The sequence below is a fragment of the Triticum dicoccoides genome, chromosome 1A (genome assembly GCF_002162155.2).
Source record: "Triticum dicoccoides isolate Atlit2015 ecotype Zavitan chromosome 1A, WEW_v2.0, whole genome shotgun sequence".
Classification (NCBI taxonomy): Eukaryota; Viridiplantae; Streptophyta; class Magnoliopsida; order Poales; family Poaceae; genus Triticum; species Triticum dicoccoides.
In genome coordinates, this window is record NC_041380.1 from 459,226,774 (window position 1) to 459,252,064 (window position 25,291).

General features: G+C 46.0%; 1 protein-coding gene across 2 annotated transcripts; it reads right to left on the minus strand.

Annotated features, from left to right (window-relative positions):
- Window positions 1-5,367: 5,367 nt before the first annotated feature.
- On the minus strand, window positions 5,368-24,847 carry LOC119278811 (pyruvate, phosphate dikinase 2-like). 2 transcript variants are annotated; one of them, XM_037560154.1, is made up of 20 exons: window positions 24,664-24,847; window positions 24,358-24,566; window positions 14,329-14,385; window positions 13,849-14,220; window positions 12,065-12,227; window positions 11,720-11,955; window positions 11,274-11,402; window positions 10,791-10,970; window positions 10,230-10,373; window positions 9,933-10,097; window positions 9,616-9,777; window positions 9,377-9,466; window positions 9,080-9,218; window positions 7,257-7,434; window positions 6,926-7,055; window positions 6,565-6,693; window positions 6,216-6,353; window positions 5,950-6,027; window positions 5,778-5,869; window positions 5,368-5,689 (listed from the first exon to the last, which is right to left on the minus strand). In XM_037560154.1, the coding sequence occupies exons 2-20, from the start codon at window positions 24,550-24,552 to the stop codon at window positions 5,647-5,649; spliced, it is 2,820 nt and encodes a 939-aa protein (XP_037416051.1). In that variant the 5' UTR covers window positions 24,553-24,566; window positions 24,664-24,847; the 3' UTR covers window positions 5,368-5,646. The 2 variants fall into 2 exon arrangements, with proteins under 2 accessions (XP_037416051.1, XP_037416058.1); XM_037560161.1 differs by lacking the exons at window positions 13,849-14,220; window positions 14,329-14,385 and having other exon boundaries at window positions 24,664-24,841.
- Window positions 24,848-25,291: the final 444 nt, after the last annotated feature.

Here is a 25,291-nt window from a genome sequence, read left to right on the forward strand (position 1 = left end):
CCTGGATCATGTTTGTTCCAAAAATAACTCTCCCGAAGGTTTTATTCTGTTTGGATTCCATTTGATATTTCTTTTCTGCGAAACACTGAAATAGGCAAAAAAAACAACAACTGGCACTGGGCCTCCGGTTAATAGGTTAGTCCCAAAAAATAATATAAAATAGCATATTAAAGCCCATTAACATCCAAAACAGATAATATAATAGCATGGAACAATCAAAAATTATAGATACGTTGGAGACATATCAGCGGCCGCACCTACCCAAGGCCGCCGCTCCCGTCCAGCGGCCGCCACTCCTGTTTCCCGCGACGCCCCTGTTTCTCGCCCTTGTTCGGCTACTGTCGCTGCCTCTGCCTCGTCCAGGCGCTGCCATCCCAGGATCCCCGGCTTGGCTGCTTCCGCTCGGCGACTCTGCTTCCGCTCGAGCGAGCGTGCCCTTGCCCGATCCAGTATCAGGGGCCATGCTTTGAGCGCGCGAGTTGCCCAATCCTGATACAGTTTTTGGATCCCTTGACTTAAAAAAGGGCTCCTCATGTCTTCTTCAGGCTTTGTCGTTGTTCCTCGGTGCTCGGTGATCTTCGATGGCACCAACTATGCTGAGTTTGCGGGTTTTATGCGTATCCATATGCGTGGTCTTCTGCTGTGGGGTGTTCTATCTGGCGAGGTCCCCTGTCCGCCATGTCCTGTTGCTCCCGTTGCACCTACCCCACCGGTACCGCCAGTTCTTGCTGTTGATGCTTCTCAGGCTGATCGGGATGTAGCCAAGGTGCATGATGATGCTGCGTTGATGCTTATGATCAGCAGGTATCAGCTTATTCAGATGCTCTTTCCGTCTACCGTGATGATCGGTCTGCTTACACTCAGTGGTGCAATGATGATGCTCGAGTTGCTGCTGTTCTTACTGTGAGTGTCCTCCCTCTTTGCTTCGGAGTTCATGGGCCTTGGCACTGTTGTAGCGATGTGGTCTTACCTCTGTCAGCGCTATCAGCCCTCTGGTGATGCTCTTTACTTATCTGTGGTGCCTCAGGAGTATGATCTTCAGCAAGGTGATTCATCTGTTGACGAGTTCTACACACAGAGTTCTGCCATCTGGCGCCAGCTTGACTCTCTTCGGACTGTTGTCTGTGGATCTTGCCGTTGTTGTCATACTATGCGGTCTGACTTGGAGTTTCAGCGTGTCCATGAGTTCTTATCTCACCTCCGATCTGAGTTTGAGCCTCGATGTGCTCACTTGATTGCTCATGGTCGTGTTCCTATCTCGGAGGTACTTGTTGAGCTTCGTGCTAAGGAGACCCGCCTTTGTTCTGCTGGGTTGCTTGCAGTCTCTTCTGTGTTGGCTGCCCGAGCCCCTGTGTTGTCTGCTCGTCCCACTCCTGCCCACACCTTCGAGGGGTGGGTCGCCTTCCTTATGTTGAGAAGGGTCGGTCGTGCCGTGACACCTTCTATGACTACTGCTCCAGGCCAGGTCACCCAGAGTCTGATTGTCGCCAGAAGTAGCAAAACCAGAGGTGCTCCTCTTCCAATGGGGCTCCTATGTCATCATCGACTCCGTCACTCACTGACCAGGACATTGTGCGCCTCAAGCGCCTTCTGGCTTCCTCCGGTTCTTCCTCGACGGGCTCTGCTGCTGCTATGACTGCTGTCTCCACTTCATCACCGCCGACATCTACACCGTCAGGTACATCCTCGTGGGTTCTGGACTCTGGAGCTTCCTTTCATATGTCCTCTGATTCTTCAGTGTTGTCCCCTCTTCACCCTCTTGATTCTCCTATTAATGTTCTTACTGCCGATGGCACATCCCTTCCTGTTGCTAGTCGTGGTCTTCTTTCCACTCCATCCTTTTCTGTTCCTAGTGTTTCTCATGTTCCTCGCCTTACCATGAGTCTTTTTTCCGCTACCCAACTTACTGATTCTGGTTGTCGTGTCATTCTTGATACCGACTCTTGCTCCATTCGGGATCATCGCACCAAGGCTTTGGTTGGTGCTGGCCCCCGGCGCCGTGAGTCAAAGGGCCTTTGGGAGGTTGACTGGATTTGTGTTCCTTCCGCTGCCACCACTTCTGCTAGCTTCCATGCTCTTGCTGCCTCTTCATCTGCGTCCTTCCAGCAGTGGCATCATCGCCTTGGTCACATCTGTGGCTCTCGCTTGTCATCTTTAGTGCGTCAGGGCCTCTCAGGGTCTGCATCTGGAGATGTTTCTTTACATTGTAATGGTTGTAGACTTGGCAAACAGATCCAGTTACCTTATCTTACCAGTGAGTTGGTCTCTCAGCGTCCTTTTGACTTAGTTCATTCTGATGTCTGGGTTCCTACTCCCTTTGATTTGAAAGGTGATCATCGCTACTATGTTTTGTTTATTGATGATTTCTCTCGCTACACTTGGCTCTACTTCATGAAATCTCGTAGCGAGGTTCTCTATATACAAACGATTTGCTGCCATGGTTCACACCTAGTTTTCCACGCCCGTTCATACTTTTCATATTGACTCAGTTGGAGAGTATATCTCCCAGTTGTTGTGTGGTTTTCTTGCGGAACAGGGTACTCTTGCCCAGTTCTCATGTCCTGGTGCTCATGCTCAGAATGGCGTTGCTGAACGAAAGCATCATCATCTGCTTGAGACGGCTCGTGCGCTGATGATTGCCGGTTCTCTTCCACCCCACTTTTGGGCTCAGGCTGTTTCTACATCCACCTATCTCATCAACAGTCAACCATCGACTGCTCTGTTGGGTAGTATTCCTATGGAGTGTCTCACTAGTCGTTCTCCTGACTACTCAGCTCTTCGTATGTTTGGACTGTGTGCTATGTCCTTCTGGCCCCGCGAGAACGCACCAAACTGACTGCTTAGTCAGTTGAGTGTGTTTTTCTTGGCTACAGTGATGAGCACAAGGGCTATCGCTGTTGGGATTCTGTTGGTCGTCGCTTACGCATCTCGCGTGATGTGACCTTTGACGAGTCTCGTTCTTACTACCCACGTCCTTCTTCCTCGAGCTTCTCTGTGGATGATATTTCCTTTCTTCTTCTTCCCGATACATCCTGCTATGTGCCTCATGTTTCACTTATTCCACCGGCCCCTCTTATTCCTTCTCCCTCACCACCGACCCCCTCTTCTCCATCCTCCTCCTCCACCTCTCCACCGTCATCTCCAGTCCATTCCCCTCTCTCACTGTTTCCTCTCGAGTACACTCGTCGTCCTCATATTGATGATGCTTCCCCTGATTCGCCAGACGCACCTTCCACCTCTGATGCACCTCCGTTCACGCCTCCCCCGGTTCTTAACCTCCGTGCTCGGCCTCGCCCTCCGCCTGATCGCTATTCTCCTGATCAGTATAGTCTCTCAGATATTGCTGAGCCCACTTCCTATCGGACTGCCATGACTCAGCCTGAATGGCAGCTTGCGATGGCCGAAGAACTTGCTGCCCTTGAGCGCTATGGCACATGGGATCTGGTTTCCCTCCCTTCCGGTGTTCGTCCTATCATCTGCAAGTGGGTCTACAAGATTAAGACTCTCTTCGATGGTTCTCTTGAGCGCTACAAAGCTCGTCTTCTGGCACGTGGTTTTCAGCAGGAGCAGGGACGCGATTATGATGAGACATTCGCTCCTTTCGCCCACATGACCACTTCCCGCACTCTCCTTGCTGTGGCTTCTGTTCGTCATTGGTCTATCTCTCAACTTGATGTCCAGAACGCCTTTCTCAATGGCGAGTTGTGTGAGGAGGTTTATATGCAGCCACCACCGGGGTACTATGCTCCTGATGGTATGGTATGTAGGCTTCGCCGCTCCCTCTATGGTCTTAAATAGGCCCCTCGCACCTGGTTTGAGCGTTTCGCCTCTGTGGTGACTGCCGCTGGTTTCTTTCCCAGTGATCATGATCCCGCGTTGTTTGTTCACACGTCTCCTCGTGATCGGACTCTTCTCCTTCTCTATGTTGATGACATGATCATTACTGGTGACGACTCTGACTACATTGCCTTTGTTAAGGCTCGCCTTCGCGACCAGTTCCTCATGACTGATCTTGATCCACTTCGCTATTTTCTTGGGATTGAGATCTCCTCGACCCCTGATGGCTTCTACATCTCTCAAGAAAAATATATTCAGGGTCTTCTTGCTCGCGCTTCTCTCGGTGATGAGCGCACAATTGTGACTCCTATGGAGCTTAATGTTCAGCTTCATGCCTCTGATGGTGACCCTCTTCCTAATCCCACTCGCTATCGTCACCTTGTTGGCAGTCTTGTCTATCTTGCTGTTACGCGTCCTGACATCTCCTATCCTGTCCACATCCTGAGTCAGTTTGTTTCAGCCCCCACCTTTGTCCACTATAATCACCTCCTTTGTGTTCTACGATATCTTCATGGCACTATCTCTCAGCGCCTCTTCTTTCCCCTCTCCAGCTCTCTTGAGCTCCAGGCCTACTCTAATGCTACCTGGGCTAGTGATCCCTCTGATCGACGCTCGTTGTCTGCTTACTGCAGTTTCTCGCTCGAGTACAGAGGCTGAGTTGCAAGCCATGGCTATGTTGACAGCTGAGGTGATCTAGTTACGGTGGTTACTTGAGGATTTTGGTGTGTCTGCTACTACCTCGACTCCCTTACTGTCAGACAGTACCGGTGCTATCAGCATTGCGCGTGACCCGGTGAACCATGAGCTCACCAAGCACATCGGTGTGGATGTCCACTTTGTGCGTGCTGCTGTGCAGGATCAGACTCTCGCTCTCCACTATGTGCCCTCTGAGTTACAGTTGGCGGACTTCTTCACGAAGGCACAGACTCGAGCGCAGCATGGTTTTCTTCTCTCCAAACTCAGTGTTGTTGATCCACCATGAGTTTAAGGGGGGTGTTAGATGTGTATAGTCCTTTTTCGGTATATTCCCATTTGTATAAGGGGTTTTTTGCACTTTACCTCACATGTATATGTAATGGCCTTTGGCCCTCAGTGAATACTAGTTGCTCATTATCTAACAGATCTGTTGGCATCAATAAGTGTACATATCTGGTACTATTAATTTCCTTTGACAGGATTTGGACAATTCACAGCAGTAGTTATTTATGTGGTTTAGCTGGACATGCTTTACATTTGAAAACATGTCATGTTTAACTTTTGTTCGATTAGGCAGGCATTCTAAGGAAACTACAATATGTGCTCAAAGTTTGTAGGGGAAACATCATTTTATAATTGCTCCATTTGTTTGCTGAGTTTTTGTGTACAGGCATCAATTTTGTTTCCTGAGTTAGATTGCTCTAGAAGTTGGACTCGGACAGATGACAGAGTCTGAACTTCCAACTAAAATCAAGTGAAAAGATATTTGATTTACGCAATTGGGATGGGATCACATGCTTCACTTTCACAAGCAACTCGTAGCAGCCACTGAACAAAGGAAGAAATGGAATCACTTAAATTGATAGCACAGATAATCGCCACCTTTTATTCGATTTATCTTCGTCATCATCGCTGTTTGGTACATTACCATGGTAGTTCAGGGGAAATGCAGAGAAGCAGCCATTTCAGGCTTACACGCGCATACGCATCATAGACTACATATATGAAACGGCCTTTGTTAGGCGGCAGAGTTTCCACAAGTCCATGGCTATGTCTTATTTATCTTCACCAGATGCACCAACAGCAGGCTATCCGGTTGACGGGGCAGCGTCCTCAGACAAGGACCTGGGCTGCAGCTAGCCTAGCAATCGGGACCCTGCAAAAAGGTTCCATATCAAGATGTTAACGGCTATAAATAGCGTCAAGGTAGTGCTAATCCTCCAAATTTCAATATTTCAGCCAACCTGAACGGGGAGCATGAAACATAATCCAGCCCAGCCTTTGCGAAAAAAGCAACTGAAGATGGCTCTCCACCATGTTCACCGCAGATGCCCACCTGTTTGGAAACACGAAATCGATCAGTCAAATGAACTAAGAATGAATTCTGCACAACAGTGTCCTCGGTGGAATACTTACCTTCAAGTTAGGCCTCGCTTTGCGACCCCTCTCTGTAGCAATCTTTACTAGCTCCCCCACTCCTCTCTGATCAAGCACCTGGCATATTCATTGACAGGTAAGTTGCCAAGTACAATATGATAAGGTTATGGCTATACAAAAAAAATCAAGAGAAGAACATGCCAAATGCCTAGATATGTGAGGTGCTCACGTATGTGAAGGATGATAATATGGGTGGTACTACAAACAAACTTGAAGTGGTACGGTCCCAGTCATAACAAATTTACCTCAAATGGGTCATGCTGGAGGATACCCTGAGCCAGATAGATGGGGAGGAACTTCCCCACATCATCCCTACTGTAACCAAATGTCATCTGCGTGAGGTCGTTTGTTCCGAAAGAGAAGAACTCAGCCTGCTCTGCTATCTGTCAATGGATGTGCAACCAGCACAACGATGTCAGCTACATGCGTATTTTCCCTTGATATATCTGATAAACTAATTCTTTGTATTTGGAGAACTCCTATCGACCAAGAGTTCTGCTAACTAATGCGTGTATTATTCAGTTTACATGCTGAACGTCAATGGCCAACATTTATGGTTTTACAGAAAGAACAGAGCTATCACAAGCTTTTTACCTCATCTGCCACTAGAGCAGCCCTGGGAATTTCAATCATAGTCCCAACTTTGTAATCAATGGTTTTCCCCATATTGGTGAAAACATTGTTAGCAATTTGGCGGATAAGAGCCACCTGATGTCCCAATTCCTGGCAAAACCAAATGTCAATTGTCACAAGGAAAAATCAACTGCTGAATCAAACTTGCAATAATAAAATCAAGTGCGGTTTGAAGAGAAATGAAAAGGTCAGGTTTCCATAAATAGGTGGTGTATAGTTGTATCCCATCAAATGGATTATGTCATTTTTCAACTGCACCAACTATGAAGTGAAGGTACACCTCTATACCAGCCAAAGAAGATACATGTGAAGAAAGACATACCTGAGGTGTTCCAACAAGAGGAACCATTATCTCTGGAAATACTTGAATACCCTGGTTGGTCATGGATATAGCAGCTTCAAAGATGGCCCGGGCTTGCATTTCTGTTAATTCAGGATACGAAATACCAAGCCTGAAATATTAGCATCAAAAGCATTAGTAAAGGAAAGAAAACAGAATTGCAAATGAGAACAGGCAAGTAAATGAATGGGAAAGGAAAACTTGATCCAACAGTGGTTGCATTAAAAATATGAAAAAGATTTACACTTTATTCTGTTGATCAAATGGATATAGTTCAATCTCCAGCATAGCTAAACAAATAAACAACACCAACCTGCAACCACGGAAACCAAGCATTGGGTTTACTTCTGAAAGTTTCTCCATTCTTGCAAGGACATCATCCTCAGCGGCTCCGGTTTCAGCACATAGTTCACGCACAATATCCTCCACATGCCCTTCTGGAAGGAACTCATGAAGTGGAGGGTCCAACAGCCGAATAGTCACCGGGAGCCCTGAAATGCAAATATTGATGTTCAGGTGGTTCTGTGTGACAAAATGTAGTTTGGATTCCCTTGCAAAAAGTGCAGTCTATAACTAATGTTGTATGCCATCAATAGAAAGTGTTTATTTGATATCAGTTTCCATGGGACATGTTATTACAAGCCCTGGCAGAATTCTATACTCTAAACTACATGATGAATGCCAAAAAAATACCTCAAGGTTAGAAGCACAATTCTTATAAGATCCTGTAATCTTGCAAGTTTATCTACTTTGTGTGTTCACAGTTAACACCCAATAGTCAATATTCGCTTATTTAAGAAAGTATAAACCAGCTCGGGATATTTGAACTCTAGTGCACCTCATCTAGTGAGAAAGGACAATATACTACTCCCTCCGTTCCTCAATCTAGTGCGCATAGATTCCAGCCCAGGTGCCAATGTGTGTGCTGGCGTTTATTTTTGGACGAGAAAGCCCTTGGTTTGTCCGAGAGTACTAGTTCGCTGGTATGCTGGCTTCCGTCTGTCCCAGCGAGCATCTACGGCCAGCAAGCAACCGGCCAGGGAAGCGGAATGCTGGCCAAGGACGCGGCGATGCCTGCCATGGACGCTGGACACGAATGGTGCTTCTTGCTCCTGTGAGCCGCTGCCGCTGCCGCACAAGAAGCCGACGCCGGCGTGCTGCCACCATGTGCAAGAACTCCCATCCTCGTCACAGGGGTGAAGCAGATGAGGAAGTTGGTTGGCACCTGTAGGAGCTGCATGGTGAACGGCGGCGTCCTCGGAGTGGCTCACTCGCAGGCGAACGATGGTGCGACCTGACCGACGCCCCGTGACGGCCACCACGGCGGTGGATCCCATAGCAGGCACGCGAGCAGAGGGAGGGGAATGGGAGACGATGATGTGGCGGCCCACGGCGGTGGATCCCACAGTCCAGGAGCGCCCTTCATCGACATTGGCGTCCACGCCCGCGGCGGCGCCCATGACGACCTCGTCGTCCACCCTCATGAAGCTGGCGGCCAGGGTCCCGCGCACACCTGCATGCCTTGTGCAGCCGCCCCATCTCCTCGGCGAGCACCATGGCGCTAGGAAGGTCCGCTTGACGGCCAAGCTGACAGCCAGATCCCGCTGCCCGCGTCCACCGCCAACAACCCCTATGCCGCCTTCTTGACTGAGCCGCTCCGCCCGACGGCACCTTCCTTGCCGCTAGTCAAATCCTGCCGCCACCAGTCGATTCCCTCTCAGGATGCGGAACCTGCTCTGCGCCGCCGGCCATGGACACGGGGACACGAAGACGATGCTTGCGGGAGCAGGGGATAGCCGAGGGAGGAGGTGCGCTACAGGAATAGGATAAGGGATATTTTCGTCAAGAATGGGGCAAAGTAGCAAACACGCACTACATTCCGGAATTTTCATAAAAATCTTAGGCGCACTATAAAACGGAATGGAGGGAGTAGCAAACACGCACTACATTCCGGAATTTTCACAAAAATCTTAGGCGCACTATAAAACGGAATGGAGGGAGTACTTCCTTCATCCGAAATTAGTTGACGCTCAAACGGATGTATCTAGCACTGAAATACGTCTAGATACATCTGTTTGAGAGTCATCTAATTCCAGACGGAGGGAGTATATGAATACATAGAGATTTTCCACATACCATCCATGGCACGGAAAATGCCTTCAAAGTCAGACCTCTGGTAAGGCAGAAGACGATCTAGTGCTTTCTGCCTCAGTTCGACAGTTGGAGCCATTATCATCTGCCTCACAGCCTTAATCCTCTCATCAGAAGCAAAGAACTACAAAGTATACAAAGGAGAACATTAGCCTTTTTTTAATTGCCTAGAAGAGCAGACTTGTGTCCATAAAGTTCACTTCGAAAGTTGAACTGCAGAAAATAACTATCATAACAAAATAAATCCTCAAAAAAGCAAACAGTAAAGAAATTAACACCAACCATGTGTTCTGTCCGACAGAGTCCAATTCCTTCTGCCCCATTTTTCCTTGCTGCCAATGCATCCCCGGGGGTGTCTGCATTAGCCATAACCTAGAACACGCAAGATATGCATAATAAGGATTTTTTGTTGAAGCTTGTGTAATGCTTAGGCCTAACGCAGTTAACAAGACTGATGTAAATTTTAGTTAAAGTCAAATTGAGGCAGTTTCTGTTCTTGTTTTTATTCCTAGCAAGTTTACCTTGAGCTGCCTAACTTCATCAACCCAGGACATGAAAGTTTCCAAGTCAGCACTAAGGGCTGGTGGGGAAAGTGGCTGCTTGCCAAGGATCACTTCACCAGTTGATCCATTGAGTGATATCCAGTCACCTTCATAGAGCATCTTGTCTTCAATAGCTACCACCTATGCGTATAGACCATATACCAAAGTAAGCACCTCTATAGTACAAAATGATGAACACAGATTTATCATACTCCCATTATGAATTTTAAGGCTGGAATGAAGTGTTGCGTCTAACAATGTATTTCCTAGACATCTGCAGCAATAAGTTGAATCACCTTTTCAATTTCATTTACACGGATGCTTGAGCACCCTGACACACAGCATTTTCCCCAGCCACGTGCTACAACGGCAGCATGAGAAGTCATACCACCTCTTGCTGTAAGAATTCCAGCGGCTGCATGCATGCCACCAACATCTTCTGGGCTGGTCTCTGTCCTCACCTTTACATTCAGAAAGTTCAAAAAGTATCAGGATAACTCAAGAATAGGACAAGTCCAACCCAAAAGGACATAGGAAAATGAAGGAGACATCCTGCTATAAAAAAAAGGAGGATGATAAGGACATGTACAGACCAGAATAGCAGATTTCCCTTGGGCATGCCATGCTTCAGCATCCTCGGCAGTAAATACAATTTGACCCACAGCAGCCCCAGGTGATGCTGGTAAGCCTGTAGTAATAACTTTGCCTTTGTATGAAGCAGCCTCGGGGTTCGCAAACTGGTTGTCATAACATAAGGGTAATAAAACTGAGTCAATATATTGCCAATATCCAGTTGCAAATAAAATTCAAACGAGGGATGTCAATATAAGGGTTAAAATAAGGTTTCAGAAACCAATACATCTGATTAAATTTGAACTTGTAAAGTAAGAAAGCAAGCAACTATCTATATACATCAGATTTTAGTACTATGTCAGAATCATAGGCCTATTGAATGAGTATACTATCTTCATTAAATATGAATGCATTCTCAGCATGCAAACGATGTGGTTCTTGTGTAAAATCATTAGGTAATGCAAATATATCCTGAAAGAGCAGATAATTTATTGGGATAACAGAGGCAGTAACAAATTGCATGCATGTATTTATATGTATCAGTTTTATAGACCATTTGGGCATATTTGATTATCTTATACCTGTGGATGAAGAAGCTGGTCCAAGTGGCCTGGTTCTACCATCTTAATCGCTGTATTGCGATCAACAAGAGCCTCATTAACCATGTCTACAGCAATCTTCACAGCTCCTGTGCCAGTACGCTTTCCGGATCTGCATTGTAGCATCCAGAGCCTATTTTCTTGAACTGTAAATTCAATATCCTGAATTAAACATGAAAAATGCAAGTTATTCCCCATTGGAAATAGTAGGGGTTCAGGTTAATCTTTTGACATATTAAGGCAGGATCATGACCAAAGAGCATTCATGTCATGTGGGCAATTGTAGAGAGCACTGTAATGGTGCTTGAAAATGATCACATAAACTAATTAGATAGCCAAGTTCTTCACGATGTTTCAGAATAAGTTTTATATCACGCTATGGGCCAAACGCCTTGTTTCATAAAACAGCAACACTGACAGGCCCCTCAGCAGAGCTTCCTGCAAACAGTTGGTAAACTAACATACCATCATTTCCTTATAGTGGCTCTCCAGTATGTCACAGTTTTCAACAAGCTCTGCATAGGCCTCCGGCATGTGATCCCTCATGGCATCAAGATCCTCCGGGGTTCTGATTCCAGCAACCACATCCTCACCCTGCATAAGGCAAAAAAACAGTTAATTTTTTTTTCAATGTTTTCTCATAGCTGCATAGCAGCAGGAAAAACCCCAAAGCACAGGGGGGATGCAAGAGTTGAGTTTTCAGATTACAGAAGAATCACAGGTTCAGGGAAACAGTTAAATTATGCACAGCCATTCAATGAATATGCAATATCCACAGACTGTATTATCTTGATTGCATAATCTATTTTAATAAAAGTGGGCAACATACTGCTCTTTTGCTGTGCGCACATATGCAGAGCATGGCAGCTAGAACTTAGAAGCAACCAGGAGCAATCAGAACCGAGCCATACCTGAGCATTGACTAGGAACTCGCCATAAAGCTTCTTCTCCCCGGTGCTAGGGTTCCTAGTGAAGAGGACACCAGTGCCGGAGGTGTTCCCCATGTTGCCAAACACCATGCACTGCACGTTCACGGCGGTGCCCCTAAGTCCGGTGATCTGATTAATGCTTCTATACTTGTTCGCTCTCGGACTGTCCCACGAGTCGAACACGGCCAACACCGCTAACTGCAGTTGCCTCTTGGGGTCTATGCCAAGGCAAGAAACAACAAACATATACACATATCAACTGGGTGCCAAAAACACAATGTCAGTTTCAAAATATATAAATAAAAAGGTGAAGTTCATGAATTCAACCTGAGGGAAATTGTTCTCCTTTGGCTTCAACGTAGACGTTCTTGTACTGACCCACTAGCTCCCTGAGGTCATTGGCAGTGAGGTCGGTGTCGTTGTCCACCCCCTTGGTTGCTTTCATGGCTTCCAGCTTCTCTTCGAAAAGCGCATGGGGAATGTCCATGACCTGGCAAGAGGAAATATCCTGCTAAGGAACAAGGATCCTGCTACTACTGCTAGTTGCTAGTAGGAATTACTGTAAACAAAACGTCGAGCCAACTTTTCGGTACAAAAGAAACTGCTATTCAGTGAGGAACGCACATCCCAAAATGCAGTATTGGAAATCCAGTTGCCAGATTAACTGAGCTGGATCCAGCTGACGTTCCTCCTTTTGTGGAACAATATACTACCAAGCAAACGAGTAAGAGGAATTTGATTAGCTCAGGCGTTCGACCCACAGCCTTCTTGTGCTAAAACAAAATCTGTTCGATCCAAACGAGTAATGACTCGGTGTTTCCTCTTTTACCAGGGCGCCCCAGTCGGAGCCGATCTAGCCGCCGAGGCACAGCCTCCATGAGGGGCACAGCGGCGGCCGGGCGGTCCGGCCTCCATGAGGGGCACAGCGGCGGCCGGGCGGTCCGGCCTCCAACCGCGCGGGCTCCGCCGCCGCCGCCGTCCTGCCGCGCTCGCAAGTGAACCGGTGAAGTGGAGTCTTTTTTTCTTTTCTTTTTTTTGATTTGCTGGTGAAGTGGGGTCGTTGGTGGGCATTGGACTGGTGAAGTGGAGTATTTTTTTTTCTTTTCTTTTCTTTTACGTAGAACAGAGGGAGTACTAGTAAATAAAACTTGGTAATATCATTGGACTGCAGTTTCACTCTAGAGCTACTAGAAGACAACACCAACTTGGCAGGTTTGTCTAAACCTACTACTGTATATGAATTAATATTGCAGATGTCATGGCTCAATGAAGTCGGAGCTGAAATTTTTTGTCATGTTTTTCGTCACCCCAAACTGACTGTCTTAATTGTTTTGCTTTCTAAGAACAAGACAAATTTTTTCATGAAAACAGACAGGTTGTGCTACGGTAGAATGCTTGTCTTATTGTATTATCAAAGTTTGTCTCGTTGCTTTTTGTCTTACTATTTCAGAAGTAACGGTGTCAAAGTTTGCCTCCTTTTTTGTTTATCTTATTTTCAGAGTGGGGTGAAATAATAGTGTCAAACCGTAAGACAGAGGTCACCTTCATCAGTCATTCCTTTCTCGGAGAGAAACAGTTGCGGTCAAAATACGGCAGTGTTGCCGTGCAAACTGTCCTTGGGAATCTGATTAACTGTGCTGACAGTAACAGAAAAAGAATGCTTCTGAAAGTGTTTGCGGTTCAGCTTTCTTCATCTGATGAAACAAAAACTCCTCTTTATAAAGCAACCCAATTCATTTATTTGTTTCATATTTTTATTAAGCTGTTTTGTTCTCTTGTAAATTACTCCTACTCGCTAGCCAAACGTACTTATATACTTGAATAAAAAACAATAATTTTCGACGGTTAAAAAGCAAGCATACAAGAACCCCCACGTAATCCTTGTCACCTTCGTCATAATGCAGCAGCAGCAGCAGCCAAACGTCTCGGCGACGCAACCCGCGTCAGACGCACGTCGCTCCCTCCCTCCCAAAGCAACGGCTGCTCGACGCACGCAAATTAACTCTACTCGTCCAAGCAAGCGATGGAGCGACCAGGTAGCTAGCGGCGCACATGCATGCATGGAGCTAGGCTTAGCTTAGTCAGAGCCAGGTGTATTGTGGTATACTCACGACGTTGCCGAACATGTCGAGGAAGCGGCGGTACGAGTCGTAGGCGAAGCGGTCGCCGCTCTTGGCCGCCAGCCCGGCGGCCACCTCGTCGTTGAGCCCCAGATTGAGCACCGTGTCCATCATCCCGGGCATGGACACCGCGGCGCCGGAGCGGACGGAGAGGAGCAGCGGCCGCGCCGGGTCGCCGAGGCGCGCGCCCATGTACTCCTCCACCCAGCGCAGGCCCTCCAGGGTCTCCTCCCACAGCCCCGGCGGCAGCGCCCTCCCCGCCGCCTGGTACTGCTCGCACGCCTCCGTCGACACCGTGAACCCCGGCGGCACCGACAGCCCGATGCTCGCCATCTCCGCCAAGTTGGCGCCCTTCCCGCCCAGCTGCACACACCATGCATCCACGATCCAGTCATCATAGTCAGCATATATGGTGAATTATTATTGAAAATACATCAACTGAGAGTGATGGATCTAACGATTAGTACGTACCAGGTCCTTCATGGCCTTGTTGCCCTCGCTCTTGCCCTTGCCGAAGTGGAACACCCTCTGCACGCGCGCGCATTGAGCAGGAGCCATTAGTGCGACGCAATGCTACAGGCCACACCGGCCAGTGACGACGAACAGTAGTAGTACAACTCGATAGCTGCTGATGAATGAGCTCGTTGGATGCTCATGGAGTGAGAGCCGGGTTCTATTTATAGCAAGGGGAGGGCGCGGAGGCCTTGGCCACGTAGAAATGGCGTGGCACCCCGGTGAGACCCACCGTGGGACGTCACCGCACGGTCGTCGCATACGGGGGACGGACCAGCCCGGGGGAGGGGCCGGGTGGGCGCGTGCTCGTCCGGTGAGCTCGGTGCCAAGTGTCATGTATCTCCAACGTCGATTCTCAAACGGTCTAAGTCATCCAATGCAGGCCTGTATAGGTCCGTAGGACAGTGGACGCATCTTTCTCCCGTAAATCGAAGATAAACATGAAGGCCTTATGAGCGTCCGGATCACTGTCACGCCCGCGTCTAACCGCCCTGACCATCTGAACCCGCCACCCATCCCTCCCGCGCTTTTCATACGATGCACTGTATTCATGTCGGCCCAAAGCATACAGCAGTCAATATTGATGCCCGCGATTTGACCGAACAAGAGGGTGGTGCAGAGGACGTGACCTCTCACTGCTGACATTGAAGCAGAGCGTCGGCCAAGAGAGCGCCACCCTTGCTTGCCCGGCTGAACGCGCCTTCTCGTCGCATTCGAACGACCATATATTGTCCGTCTTTCTTCATTAAAACACGCGTGTGTGCTAAGAAACCTACTCCGGCCACACGTCTGTTCGCGAGCTGCACATCATTAAACACAACGCCGGTTGTCCCCCTGCTATTTAAACGATATTAGACGCCGGGTAAAAATCACACCACACTCCGTTCTCATCTTCTCCTTGCACACCATTTTCTTCACAAGCTCCATGGCATCCGCGCGAGCAGGAAGCCGAGTTCTCCGGCATAAAAGCTGGTTGGGTGGCCCGTCGAGCCCGCCGGATACGAGTGAGTCAACTCTCTACTCTGCATGCGTCGACGATCCAGGCGGCTGCAGGCCAGCTCAGGGAGGCAGAAGCTCCAAGCCAGCGCGTCGCTTAGCAACTCGCCGCTTCAAGCCAGCTCGCCGAGAAGTGGTGTGTTGCTCCAGGCCGGCACGCGGTGGACCACGGCGACACAAGCATTGTGGCTGCCGTGGACGACGGCGTGTTGCACCACTCCTCCTGTGCATGCGACCGCACCATCTGCCGTCAACGTGTCTGTGACCGCGCCCTGCCGATGGAGGTCAGTGACGCGGCATCCAGCACGTCCGCATCCGTCGCCACCGTCAAGGAGAAGTAAAACATGGGAGGATGTCGCCACTTGGGTCCCATGAAGGACACCGCCGAGGCGACGCCGGCGTACACAGCCGGGGTCTTGCCCAGTCGCAATTTATCGTCTTCCCCTTCCCATCCAGCTAAAGCACATCGCGGCGGTTCCACCTCGATGATCGGCGTTGCCAAACATGGAGAAGCGAGTTGCCCTTTGCGCTGAAGCATATGCCTCCGGGGCTCACGGCAGTCCGACGAGCGGACTGCCGGACTTGAGGAAGACAAAGGGATCCGTCGTGGTCGGCTGTAGACTACTTTAGTGTATCCATGTCGCGGGAATGGAGCTCTGCCTTTCGGACGTGCACATAGTTTTAGTTAAAATATGTCCAAAATGTAATGAATTTCGTTCGGCCTATATGAAGTCCGCTGTGTTCGCATGAATTTCATTCGATTTGTTAAAAAAAATGTTTGAATATCTGCGGGCAGAGTTGGATGACGGCCTCCCGCATCCGTGTCCGTGGATGAATGCGGGAGGAAATATACTGGTCGGCGTTGGAGATTGCCCTAATGTGTGAAAACCAACTCTTAGGGTGCCATGTATATGTAGCTATACTCTACCCTTTTCTATTTGCCACCACGAAGTATGGTTGTTGTTGGTTATTACGTGAGTTCCGTTAGCTCGACGTATTTTTTTTGCGCCGCTGATGTACGTACGTAAGTTTATCTTCGATGCAAATGGAAAAGATCAGAGGCCGCCATCGTATCCCCAGTTTAAGGTGCACGTCGTCCGTTGGCACCCAGCTGGGCAGCTCAAGGTGCGGTGCGTGAAGCTGTACGAACCGGCGAGCCAAAGTGACACCAGCTCAGTGCCCGCGCCACGCGGTTGAGGAACGGAACGGAACGAAAAGGATAGCGGCGTCCGTCGTGGCATGCCGGATGGGGGAAATGGGTTGGGCCCGCGTAAAGTGGTTGGTGCGCGCCGGACGGATTCGCGCCGCGGCTCAGGCTCGGCAACACGCACGCACGCTCCCCCCTAATCTCTGCAGGGATACGATCCCTTTTTTCTGAGGAGTTTGCATGCCGTCAATGACCATTTCGCGACTACGACATCACTTGCCAGGCTAAACCTTCTTGGGAAAGGACATCAGGCATATGATGTTCATGCGAAAATTCAATCAATCGTGTATATAAAATGCATTGTTGGTAGGAACCCGGAAAACTGCAGAGGAATCGTGTAGCCAGCGGGTAGAAACTAGGAGGAAATGGTGTGCGTGACAGGCTAACTCACCATGCTCTCTTTGAAGAACAAAATTTAAAGAAAAACAATTCAACCTGAAGAACGTGCTTGATCGGTGTTCATTGACGACCTGCACGGCGGCGTGTGGTACCGGGCGAAGACATTTCGTTTAAAAACGAGTCTGCGTGGCGGCCTCTTCTCTAAAGGATCGAATCGAAGATCGTCTACCGCGGGTCAAACGAAGATAAGGCAGGGAACGACACGACAGAGCTGGAGCAGAGTGTTTCGCGTTTGAACGGTGGCTCCGATCAAATCACTTGCGCACGCATTTGTGGTGGTTTTGTTCCAAAAAAAAAAAAAGTGTGGTGGTTTTGGATTGCTTCTCCCGCCGTGGCCGGAGCGGATAGTATCGGCACGTACACCGTACACGGTTCCGTGCTGTCACGCAACCACCATCGGTCCGCGGCTCCGAGCGGTTGCAGCAGCAGCACAAAGCTACCCGGGCCCAGCCGGGTCCGATATGAACGGGCAAAACGACCCGCGGGGTGCGAGTCCCAGGCACCCTACATCGGAAAGCCGTGTACCGCGGAGGTGCGAGGGGTGCCATGCTGAAATTAAAATTAAAAACGTCACGCTATCGAGCGGTACGTGATCTGTGCTCCGTTTTTTTTTAAAGAACTGTGCTCGGTTTCTCTGTCACGCTCCACGGGTAGGGCTGGAAGTCAAGACTGGGCCGACCAGCTCGGCCCATTAGAGCTCGTTAAGGTTAAGATACAGAGTTAGCTTCACCTCAAAACCCCTAAAAAAAGCTTCACCTCAAAAGATATGGAGTTAGCTCAGCTAAGCTTGTGTTAATATAACGAACTCATATCTAAACTTGGCTCAACTCATGTAACTCAGGAGCTAGGTATATGTGTTATGTGTGCAATAATCTATAAAAGTACATTTACAGGCACATGTTTTTCTCCAAAAATAATAACAATCTACCATTTACACTAAGATGTCACTCGGCACACTCCGTAGAAGATAACAATCAATAATACCACCCCCCTCCCCAAATAAAAATATCAACAATAATATTGGCACTAATCTCGCGCCCCTTATGATTGGCAAGTTTAATGAGTTCAACCTTTAGATCAGTCCATTAGACTTGTTTTTTTTGCGAGGGTTAGACTTGTTTTGTTAATGATCTTAGATTTAAAACTTGGCTCGACCCGTTAGTCAACGAGTTCGAGTCGAGCTGAGCCAAACCACGAGCTAATTGTTTAGCTCATGGGCTTCGAGTTTTAATTTCGGACCTATACATCGGGATAGCTAACACCCAAAAAAGGGACAAAAGGATCATACGACTCAATAAACTAAAGTGAACTCATAAATTAGTGCCAGCAAGAAAGTCTAAAATTTATTGAAAATGACGCGCATCAGATCTTGTCAAAATCTCATCGAGAGATTTATGTGCAAAATGTGTTGAAAGCTTACAGATAACTGGGCGGCTGAAAACTCATCACAGTAAAGGAAAGGAAGGTGCAATTTCATGATGGGTAGTGCTCAGTGTTTCCTGGTGTCCACGTGGCTTTGGTCTTTTGAGTCGTAAAAGTGGTTGTGGTTGTAGTGTGTTGGGAGCATTTGGTGGACCGTCTACATGGTCGTGAGAGTGAGTCGCTTCTGGAGTGTCACTTTTGTAGTGTTTGTATCGGTTTTCGCCCGCTTTCCTAAATTAACTGGGCAATTCTCTTCTTCTTAATTAATCGATGAGGCAATCCTTTTGCCTCTGTTTCGAAATTTTTTTTGCCAAATCAGCAGCCGCCAAAACAATTTTGTTGCGACTTCAGAAAACATAAAATCTACCAAGCCTACGGGTGAACTCATATTCATGTTTTTTTAGACATTTTACGGTATAAATTACTACTGTTATGGAGTGGTAGCAGCTTAGATCAGCCATTCATAAGTTGGATATTCTGAGCATTTCACATTTTAATCCGTGTGTTTATTCACGTTAAGGATGAACTTGATGCACAGAGATTTATGGATCTCATGCACCATGATCTCTTGAGTAAAAATAATTTTAAAAGATCAAAAATTACCAGCCCACGTGACAAACTCGTTTGACATAGAAATAAATTGCTAGGAATGCCTGAGTTTTATTCCAAATAAAAATAGGGTTACAATCACCTGTACTAGCTTTGAAATACTACACAAGCTACATGCAGAAACCTATGCACTGACACCTCCCATTATCTACATGTGTATCAATCGCTAACGTTGCTAAGCAAAGTCGTTGTCATACAGTAGAATTGGTTGACGGTTTAGTACATGAACCCGAACCCGTGGGTAATTCAGCCTCTGGTTTTCTAAGCATGACGGTGGTTTTCCACAACCATATTTAAAAAATAACATGCAACATATGCCAAATCACAATGTAGTGCAGGCAAGCAAGCGTATACATTGCGCGTGCTCACTTGGAACCGACATATTCTAGCATATTTTGAATAGATATGCATTAAGTACGAAAGACAATACTTTGCACGAGTATTTTGTGTACGTGCAACCTAGGTGGCACGTGTGCCTAGTTATGGATGCAAAGTTTCATCTCTTAGTTTGTAAAAATAACGAGGTCTCCAAAACAAGAAAATGGCAATAATAAATAAGTTACTAAGTTAAATTTGTTCTACATCGACTTATAACGTTTAGTACTATTATTATCCTCGAGGGATTCTCTTCAACCGTAATGAGTGGGTTTTTAGACTAGATGAGACCTTGTAAACATTGCGATAATTAGCTAAGAGTTGTGTGCATTAATCGGTGCAGAGGCTTGGAGCACGGTCTTCTTCTTTTTTAAGAATTTCCAAGGTAAATACACAGCTTCAAAAGTTTGAATCAAAATACTTTGAAGAAGCGTTATGCTGCTGCTCCCGTTGCATTTTTTTTTTTTGCAATCCACTCCTGTTGCAATTTGCCAGTAAATAAACACACATTGAACAGATCGATGCTGAAAACATGTGCGCCGTATATACAACCTAGGTAGGACGTGGTTTTCTCGTGATGGTGCCAAGTGAAATGAACCTCCGCGACATAGACAAATGCCATTCGTGCATGCATGGACTGATCTACCCTGGTGCTACTTGGCTGCTGCTGTCAAAACCCCCGTGATTTCTTGTGCGATTGTACTCCATACATATCAAAAGTAATCTGGTTCTTGTTTTAACCTGCGTGATCACAGCCTTGGCCACTTGCTTGATGGTCATGTTTATGGACTTAATCAAATTGCTAGATTGCCAAAATGCGTTTGTCCATGCCTTACCATGGATTCCAAGCCTGATTCCTTTCACATTCTCCATGTACTGGAACATGGAAGGAAATTAGCTCTTTGCCTAGGCCAAGTTGTGCCTGTTTTTCTGGTTTGGTGAAACCAGGGGCTTGAGTTGCAATCCGAATAGCAGAGTTCTGCCTAGCCATACATGCATCTATGCAGCGCAAGAAAATTGGAAAATGTCTGTACTTAGTAGATGGCAGCCTCACAGATCTGAGTTACGCATAACTTTATCTGATTTCGGACACTCCAAACGATGGATTGGTTCTGCAGTTTTAACCTTTTTCTTAAATGGTCATTTTTGTACCTGCTATTGAACAAAATTTCCTACATTTTGTTCTGTTACTAGAGATAATTGGTCATGTGTGGCAGCAGGGTATAAATATTGTATTACGTTAGCTCATAATTTACCGTACATATTAATGTGATTGTGTGAGAAAGTAGGATTTTATTTGGTAAGCACTTACTCCCTCCGTAAAGAAATATAAGATCATTTGGTCATGTGTTGCAGAGAGAGTACTTGGTAATGTTTATTGTCTTATCAAAGAAAAAAATAATTTTATTTGGTAAGTCAATAAGTGGTGGACTAACTGAGCTACTCCCTCCGTTCGGAATTACTTGTCTCGGATATGGATGTATCTAGAACTAAAATACATCTAGATACATCCGTTTCCGCGACAAGCAATTCCGAACGGAGGGAGTAGTTTTTAAGGGAACAGATGGAAAAAAAATAGAAATGAAAAAAAATAGGAACAGGAAGGGGGAAACACATTTGGACAATGAAAGAAAGGCGAAATTTTGGAGAGCGAAATAGGGAGCCTTATCTCTCTTTTTAAGTAGTGTAGACTAGGTAATTGCGCGCGCATTGCAGCAAGGACATAAACATTATAGTAGTGATTTGCCTGCCTGTATTAATGTGATTGTGCCTAAAATATATTATTATATTTTATTTGGTAAACACTTATCTGGTAAGCATTTATTGGCTAGAAAACAAAAAAAAATGGAAGTCAATAAAAGTTGGGGTGTTGAGCCGGTTTTCAAAGAAAACTGATCAAAAAAATCAAAGAATCGGGGGAAAACAATTAAAACAAGGAGAGGTAGGGGCAATTGTATGTAAAGCTAGACGAAGGACGAGTGGTGGATAGAATATCTTTTCCATTTAAATAAAAATAGGTATAGAGAAACAAACTCCTTGATTGTTAAACTGGCAACAACAACCGTCAAATAGAGAAAAGACTGATCATTCGGTCCATAGACCATAGAGGCCGGTTCCGAGGGTAATGTCTTTCTTTTTGAGAAGTTCTGAGGGTAATGTCTCGGTATCACTTAATATTGCAAGACTGAACGTGGCATTACCTTAGCGCCCGCTAAATGGGCCACGCTCATGAGCACATAAGCACGAAATACACATGAAAAATACACTATGCACGCAAGAATGTATGCTAGTTCCTTTTTCCTGTTATTTTTCTTATTTTTAATTGTCCTAACAAATAGATGGTGAACATTTTAGATGAATGTTCATGGAATGTAAACATTTGATTGCACAATTTTAAAAAAATCATACCACTAAAAAATATTCGTGTTGTTTCAAAAATGTTCACACGTTTAAAAATTATTTATGCTTTCTTAATAATGTTCATGAAAATATAGAATTTATTCATGTAATTTGTAAAAAAAGTGTCAACTATTCAAAAAAAAGTCATGGAATTTTAAAAACATTCACAAAAATCTTATGTTACAAGACATGTTACAGTACAATTTATACACTCTAGCAAACCTTCACGCATTAATACAATTTTAATATGTTCTAGATGTTCATGAAATATTAAAAAAATGTTCATGCGACTATAAAAAAATGTTCATGACAAATAGAAAAATATTTTTACCATTTTAAAAAAATTCCACAACACTTAAAAAAGTTCATACATATTTAAAATGTAAAAAAAAATTGCGTAATTTTTCTGAAATATTCCTGACATGTAGACAAAATTTCTTAGAGTAAACGAAGCATATATAAAAAGTTCATGAAAGAAAAATTAAAGAAATGAGAAAAAAAAGAAAAATTGCAAAATTGTAACAAAAGACATGGAAAAGAAGAAAGTAAAAAAAAAACGGGTTGAATTTTCCCAAAACCGGCGAAAGGTTCTCAAAACCAGTCTCAGCGGCTATTGGGTCAACCCACTCGCGGGAACCCTATAGACAAAAGCTCTATACTTCACAATAAGCGAGATTTAGCCATGCCGCGGGTTCTGAGAAAGAAGGGTGGATCCTCTAGGTGGCATACTCAGCCCAGATATGACATACTTATTTTAAAGATGATGTTCAACCCATTGGAAGGTCTAGTTCACTGCGAGTATATTTGAATGTCAGACGAAATACAGCGTACTAAACTATTTTCATGACCATACATTTCAATCCACGGATGGTTACAAATTATTTGGAAGACCAATTTTTTTTGCTAACTCTAGTTTGTTTTGGTTGCCAACTTTGATCAACTCATAAGTAAGCAAAACATTGAGCAATATTTTGGCTAGCTAAACATTTAGCATGGGAAGCTTTGGATCAAACTAAGCATATCCACTGCGACATTCGCTACTGAGCTTCTTACATCATAGACTAAAAAGAAACAACGCCTCCGCTAAGCTCTATCTGGTCATTTTTATATCTCACCTGTTAACAGAGAAGTTGAATCCTAATCATCTCTGCCTTTTGTTTTGTGGGGGTAATCATCTCTACCTTGATTTTGGATAGTTTATTAGAAAAGTCTCTAAACATCTAAATTTAGTTACGCTTGCCAAACCGTTCTACAACCGTTCTACAGTGAACTTGTTGTAAGATGATACGGGAAACCCACCAAAGAAAACTATGTTGTCATGTTTGCCAGAGTTGAATTAAGTAAAACCGTACACGCTTGTTTTAGTTTAACCAAATATCAAATCACAAAAAAATTATTGAACAACACACTACAAATGAAGACCTCTTCTATTTTTTTAGTTAGCCATACATGGTTTTCTATACCGAGATTACATAGCTGAATGTCAAAATATGTAAAGACAACTCGACTGTCAACGTGTACAATGGCAAACATTGACTTACAATTGGATCATTCCTCTTTTTGTGTGTTTTGAAATGAGATCTACTATTCAAGTGCCCCACCCCCTTTGTTTCAATCAAGAAAGAAAAAAGATTGACAAACTATGGTGAAGTTATGTTGTCATTGGTCACCAATGAACCTAGCTATATGTACAATGACGTATTGGAAAAAAGGAACTTTGAGTGTAATAAGTATGTGGATCTAGCATACTCCCCCGTTCGCGAATAAGTGTACTTCTAGCTTTTGTTCTAAGCCAGAGTTTTAAAAGCTTTGACCAAATTTATTGGGAAAAATAGCAGCATTTATGACACTAAATTAGCATCACTGGATCCGTCTTGAAATGTACTTTTATAATGTACCAATTTAATGTCATATATGTTACTTCTTTTTCTATAAAATTAGTCAAAATTTTAACACTTTGACTTAGGACAAAAGATAGAAGTGCAATTATTCGCGGATGGAGGGAGTATATAGCTTTGGCCTCACGGAATGTGAATCATACAACCCCCTATGCGACTTATACTTCAATTTGAGACAATATAGATGAGAAAATGCCGAGCACTTCTGTTAAGAAAAATGTAGATCATTTTAGTTGCCAAGAACCCATGAACAAGAGAATGCATTCCATCGTATTGTAATTTTGAAGATACTTAGTCATGTGTAAATCGAGTGCTCATATTGTGGATCTACCTCAAACACGTAGTACCTAGTAAACTAGTAATTAGACAAGCGTCTGCGTTTGTATTGTGCTTTAAAGAAATGAGAAAAATAAATGATCTTCTGTAGTACTTCAGCATATATGTACTACATCCGTCTTAAAATAAATGTCTCAATCTTGACATAATTTTGTACTACTAGAGTTAGTACAAAGTTGAGAAATTTATTTTAAAACGGAGAGAGTATTGTTTAGTTGAGACTGACTAAACTGACGCGGTGCTTTGCGTGATCGCACGGATGCCATTTGAATCAGGAAAAAGCCCGCACAAGTCAACCGGAAACGATAACACTCCAGTGGCGCACACGAGTCGCGAACTGTTTACCTTCTTTGTGGCGGGCATCGGCGCCGCGACTGCGTTGGGAGGCGAGCAATGCCGGCCCCGCGCCGGGTGGGTCACCGCCTTCGATTTCGCTTGCCGGGCTCTCGGCGCCGCCACCGATCGGGCCGCCTCCCTGCTCCTCCCGCCGCCGCTCGTGGTCGGCCTCTGCACGCACACGGCTCTCGAAACCGACGGCATCCTTCCCGCCTCACCTGCACCGATTCATCCATACGCCAGCTACTTCACCGCGTGATCGGTCACCGGAGCAGAATCGAAACAGGGCGGTGGAGCACCAGCCGGCGTACGTACCTGACCGGAGCGGAGCTGAGCTGAGCTAGCGGGAGCGCGGTGGAGCTCCAACGATGCGGGACCGCGGGAGAACCACGGGATCGTGGGCGTGGAGGGCCGGGGTAGATGTATCTGTGTATGTTTGTGTGTGTCAGTACGTATGGGCGGCAGCGCGTGTGATCGAGGCGAGATCGCACGGAGAAAGGGGAGACGAACGGGTGAATCCGGCGGCTGTGGAATATACCGTCCGCGACATGTGGCGCGAGGGTGGTCACAGGTGAGCCAGTCGCGGCGGGTGCACCTTATCCCGGCCCTTGGCCCCGTTGCCTCCCAGCGTCGTCGCCACGAGTGGCTGTAGACGCGAAGACCCCCGGCTCCAGGGAATTCCCGAAGCCCGGTTCCGGCAAGTGGTGGAGAACACCGGAGTTCATCAACCTCACGGCCCCCCTTTTTTGTGGCATCGACCGTAGCAGGACCACTCTCACAAGCTGATGTGACGTCAGAAATATCACTTTTGAGAATATGGTTGATTGGGGTTAATTCCTGCCTAAGGGCTTCTGTAGCAGATCTCCAAAAATCATATTTAGAGCGAAAATTTCTGGTGTGAGGGATTAATCCTTAGCTTGCACGCCACTCTCTCATCCCAAAT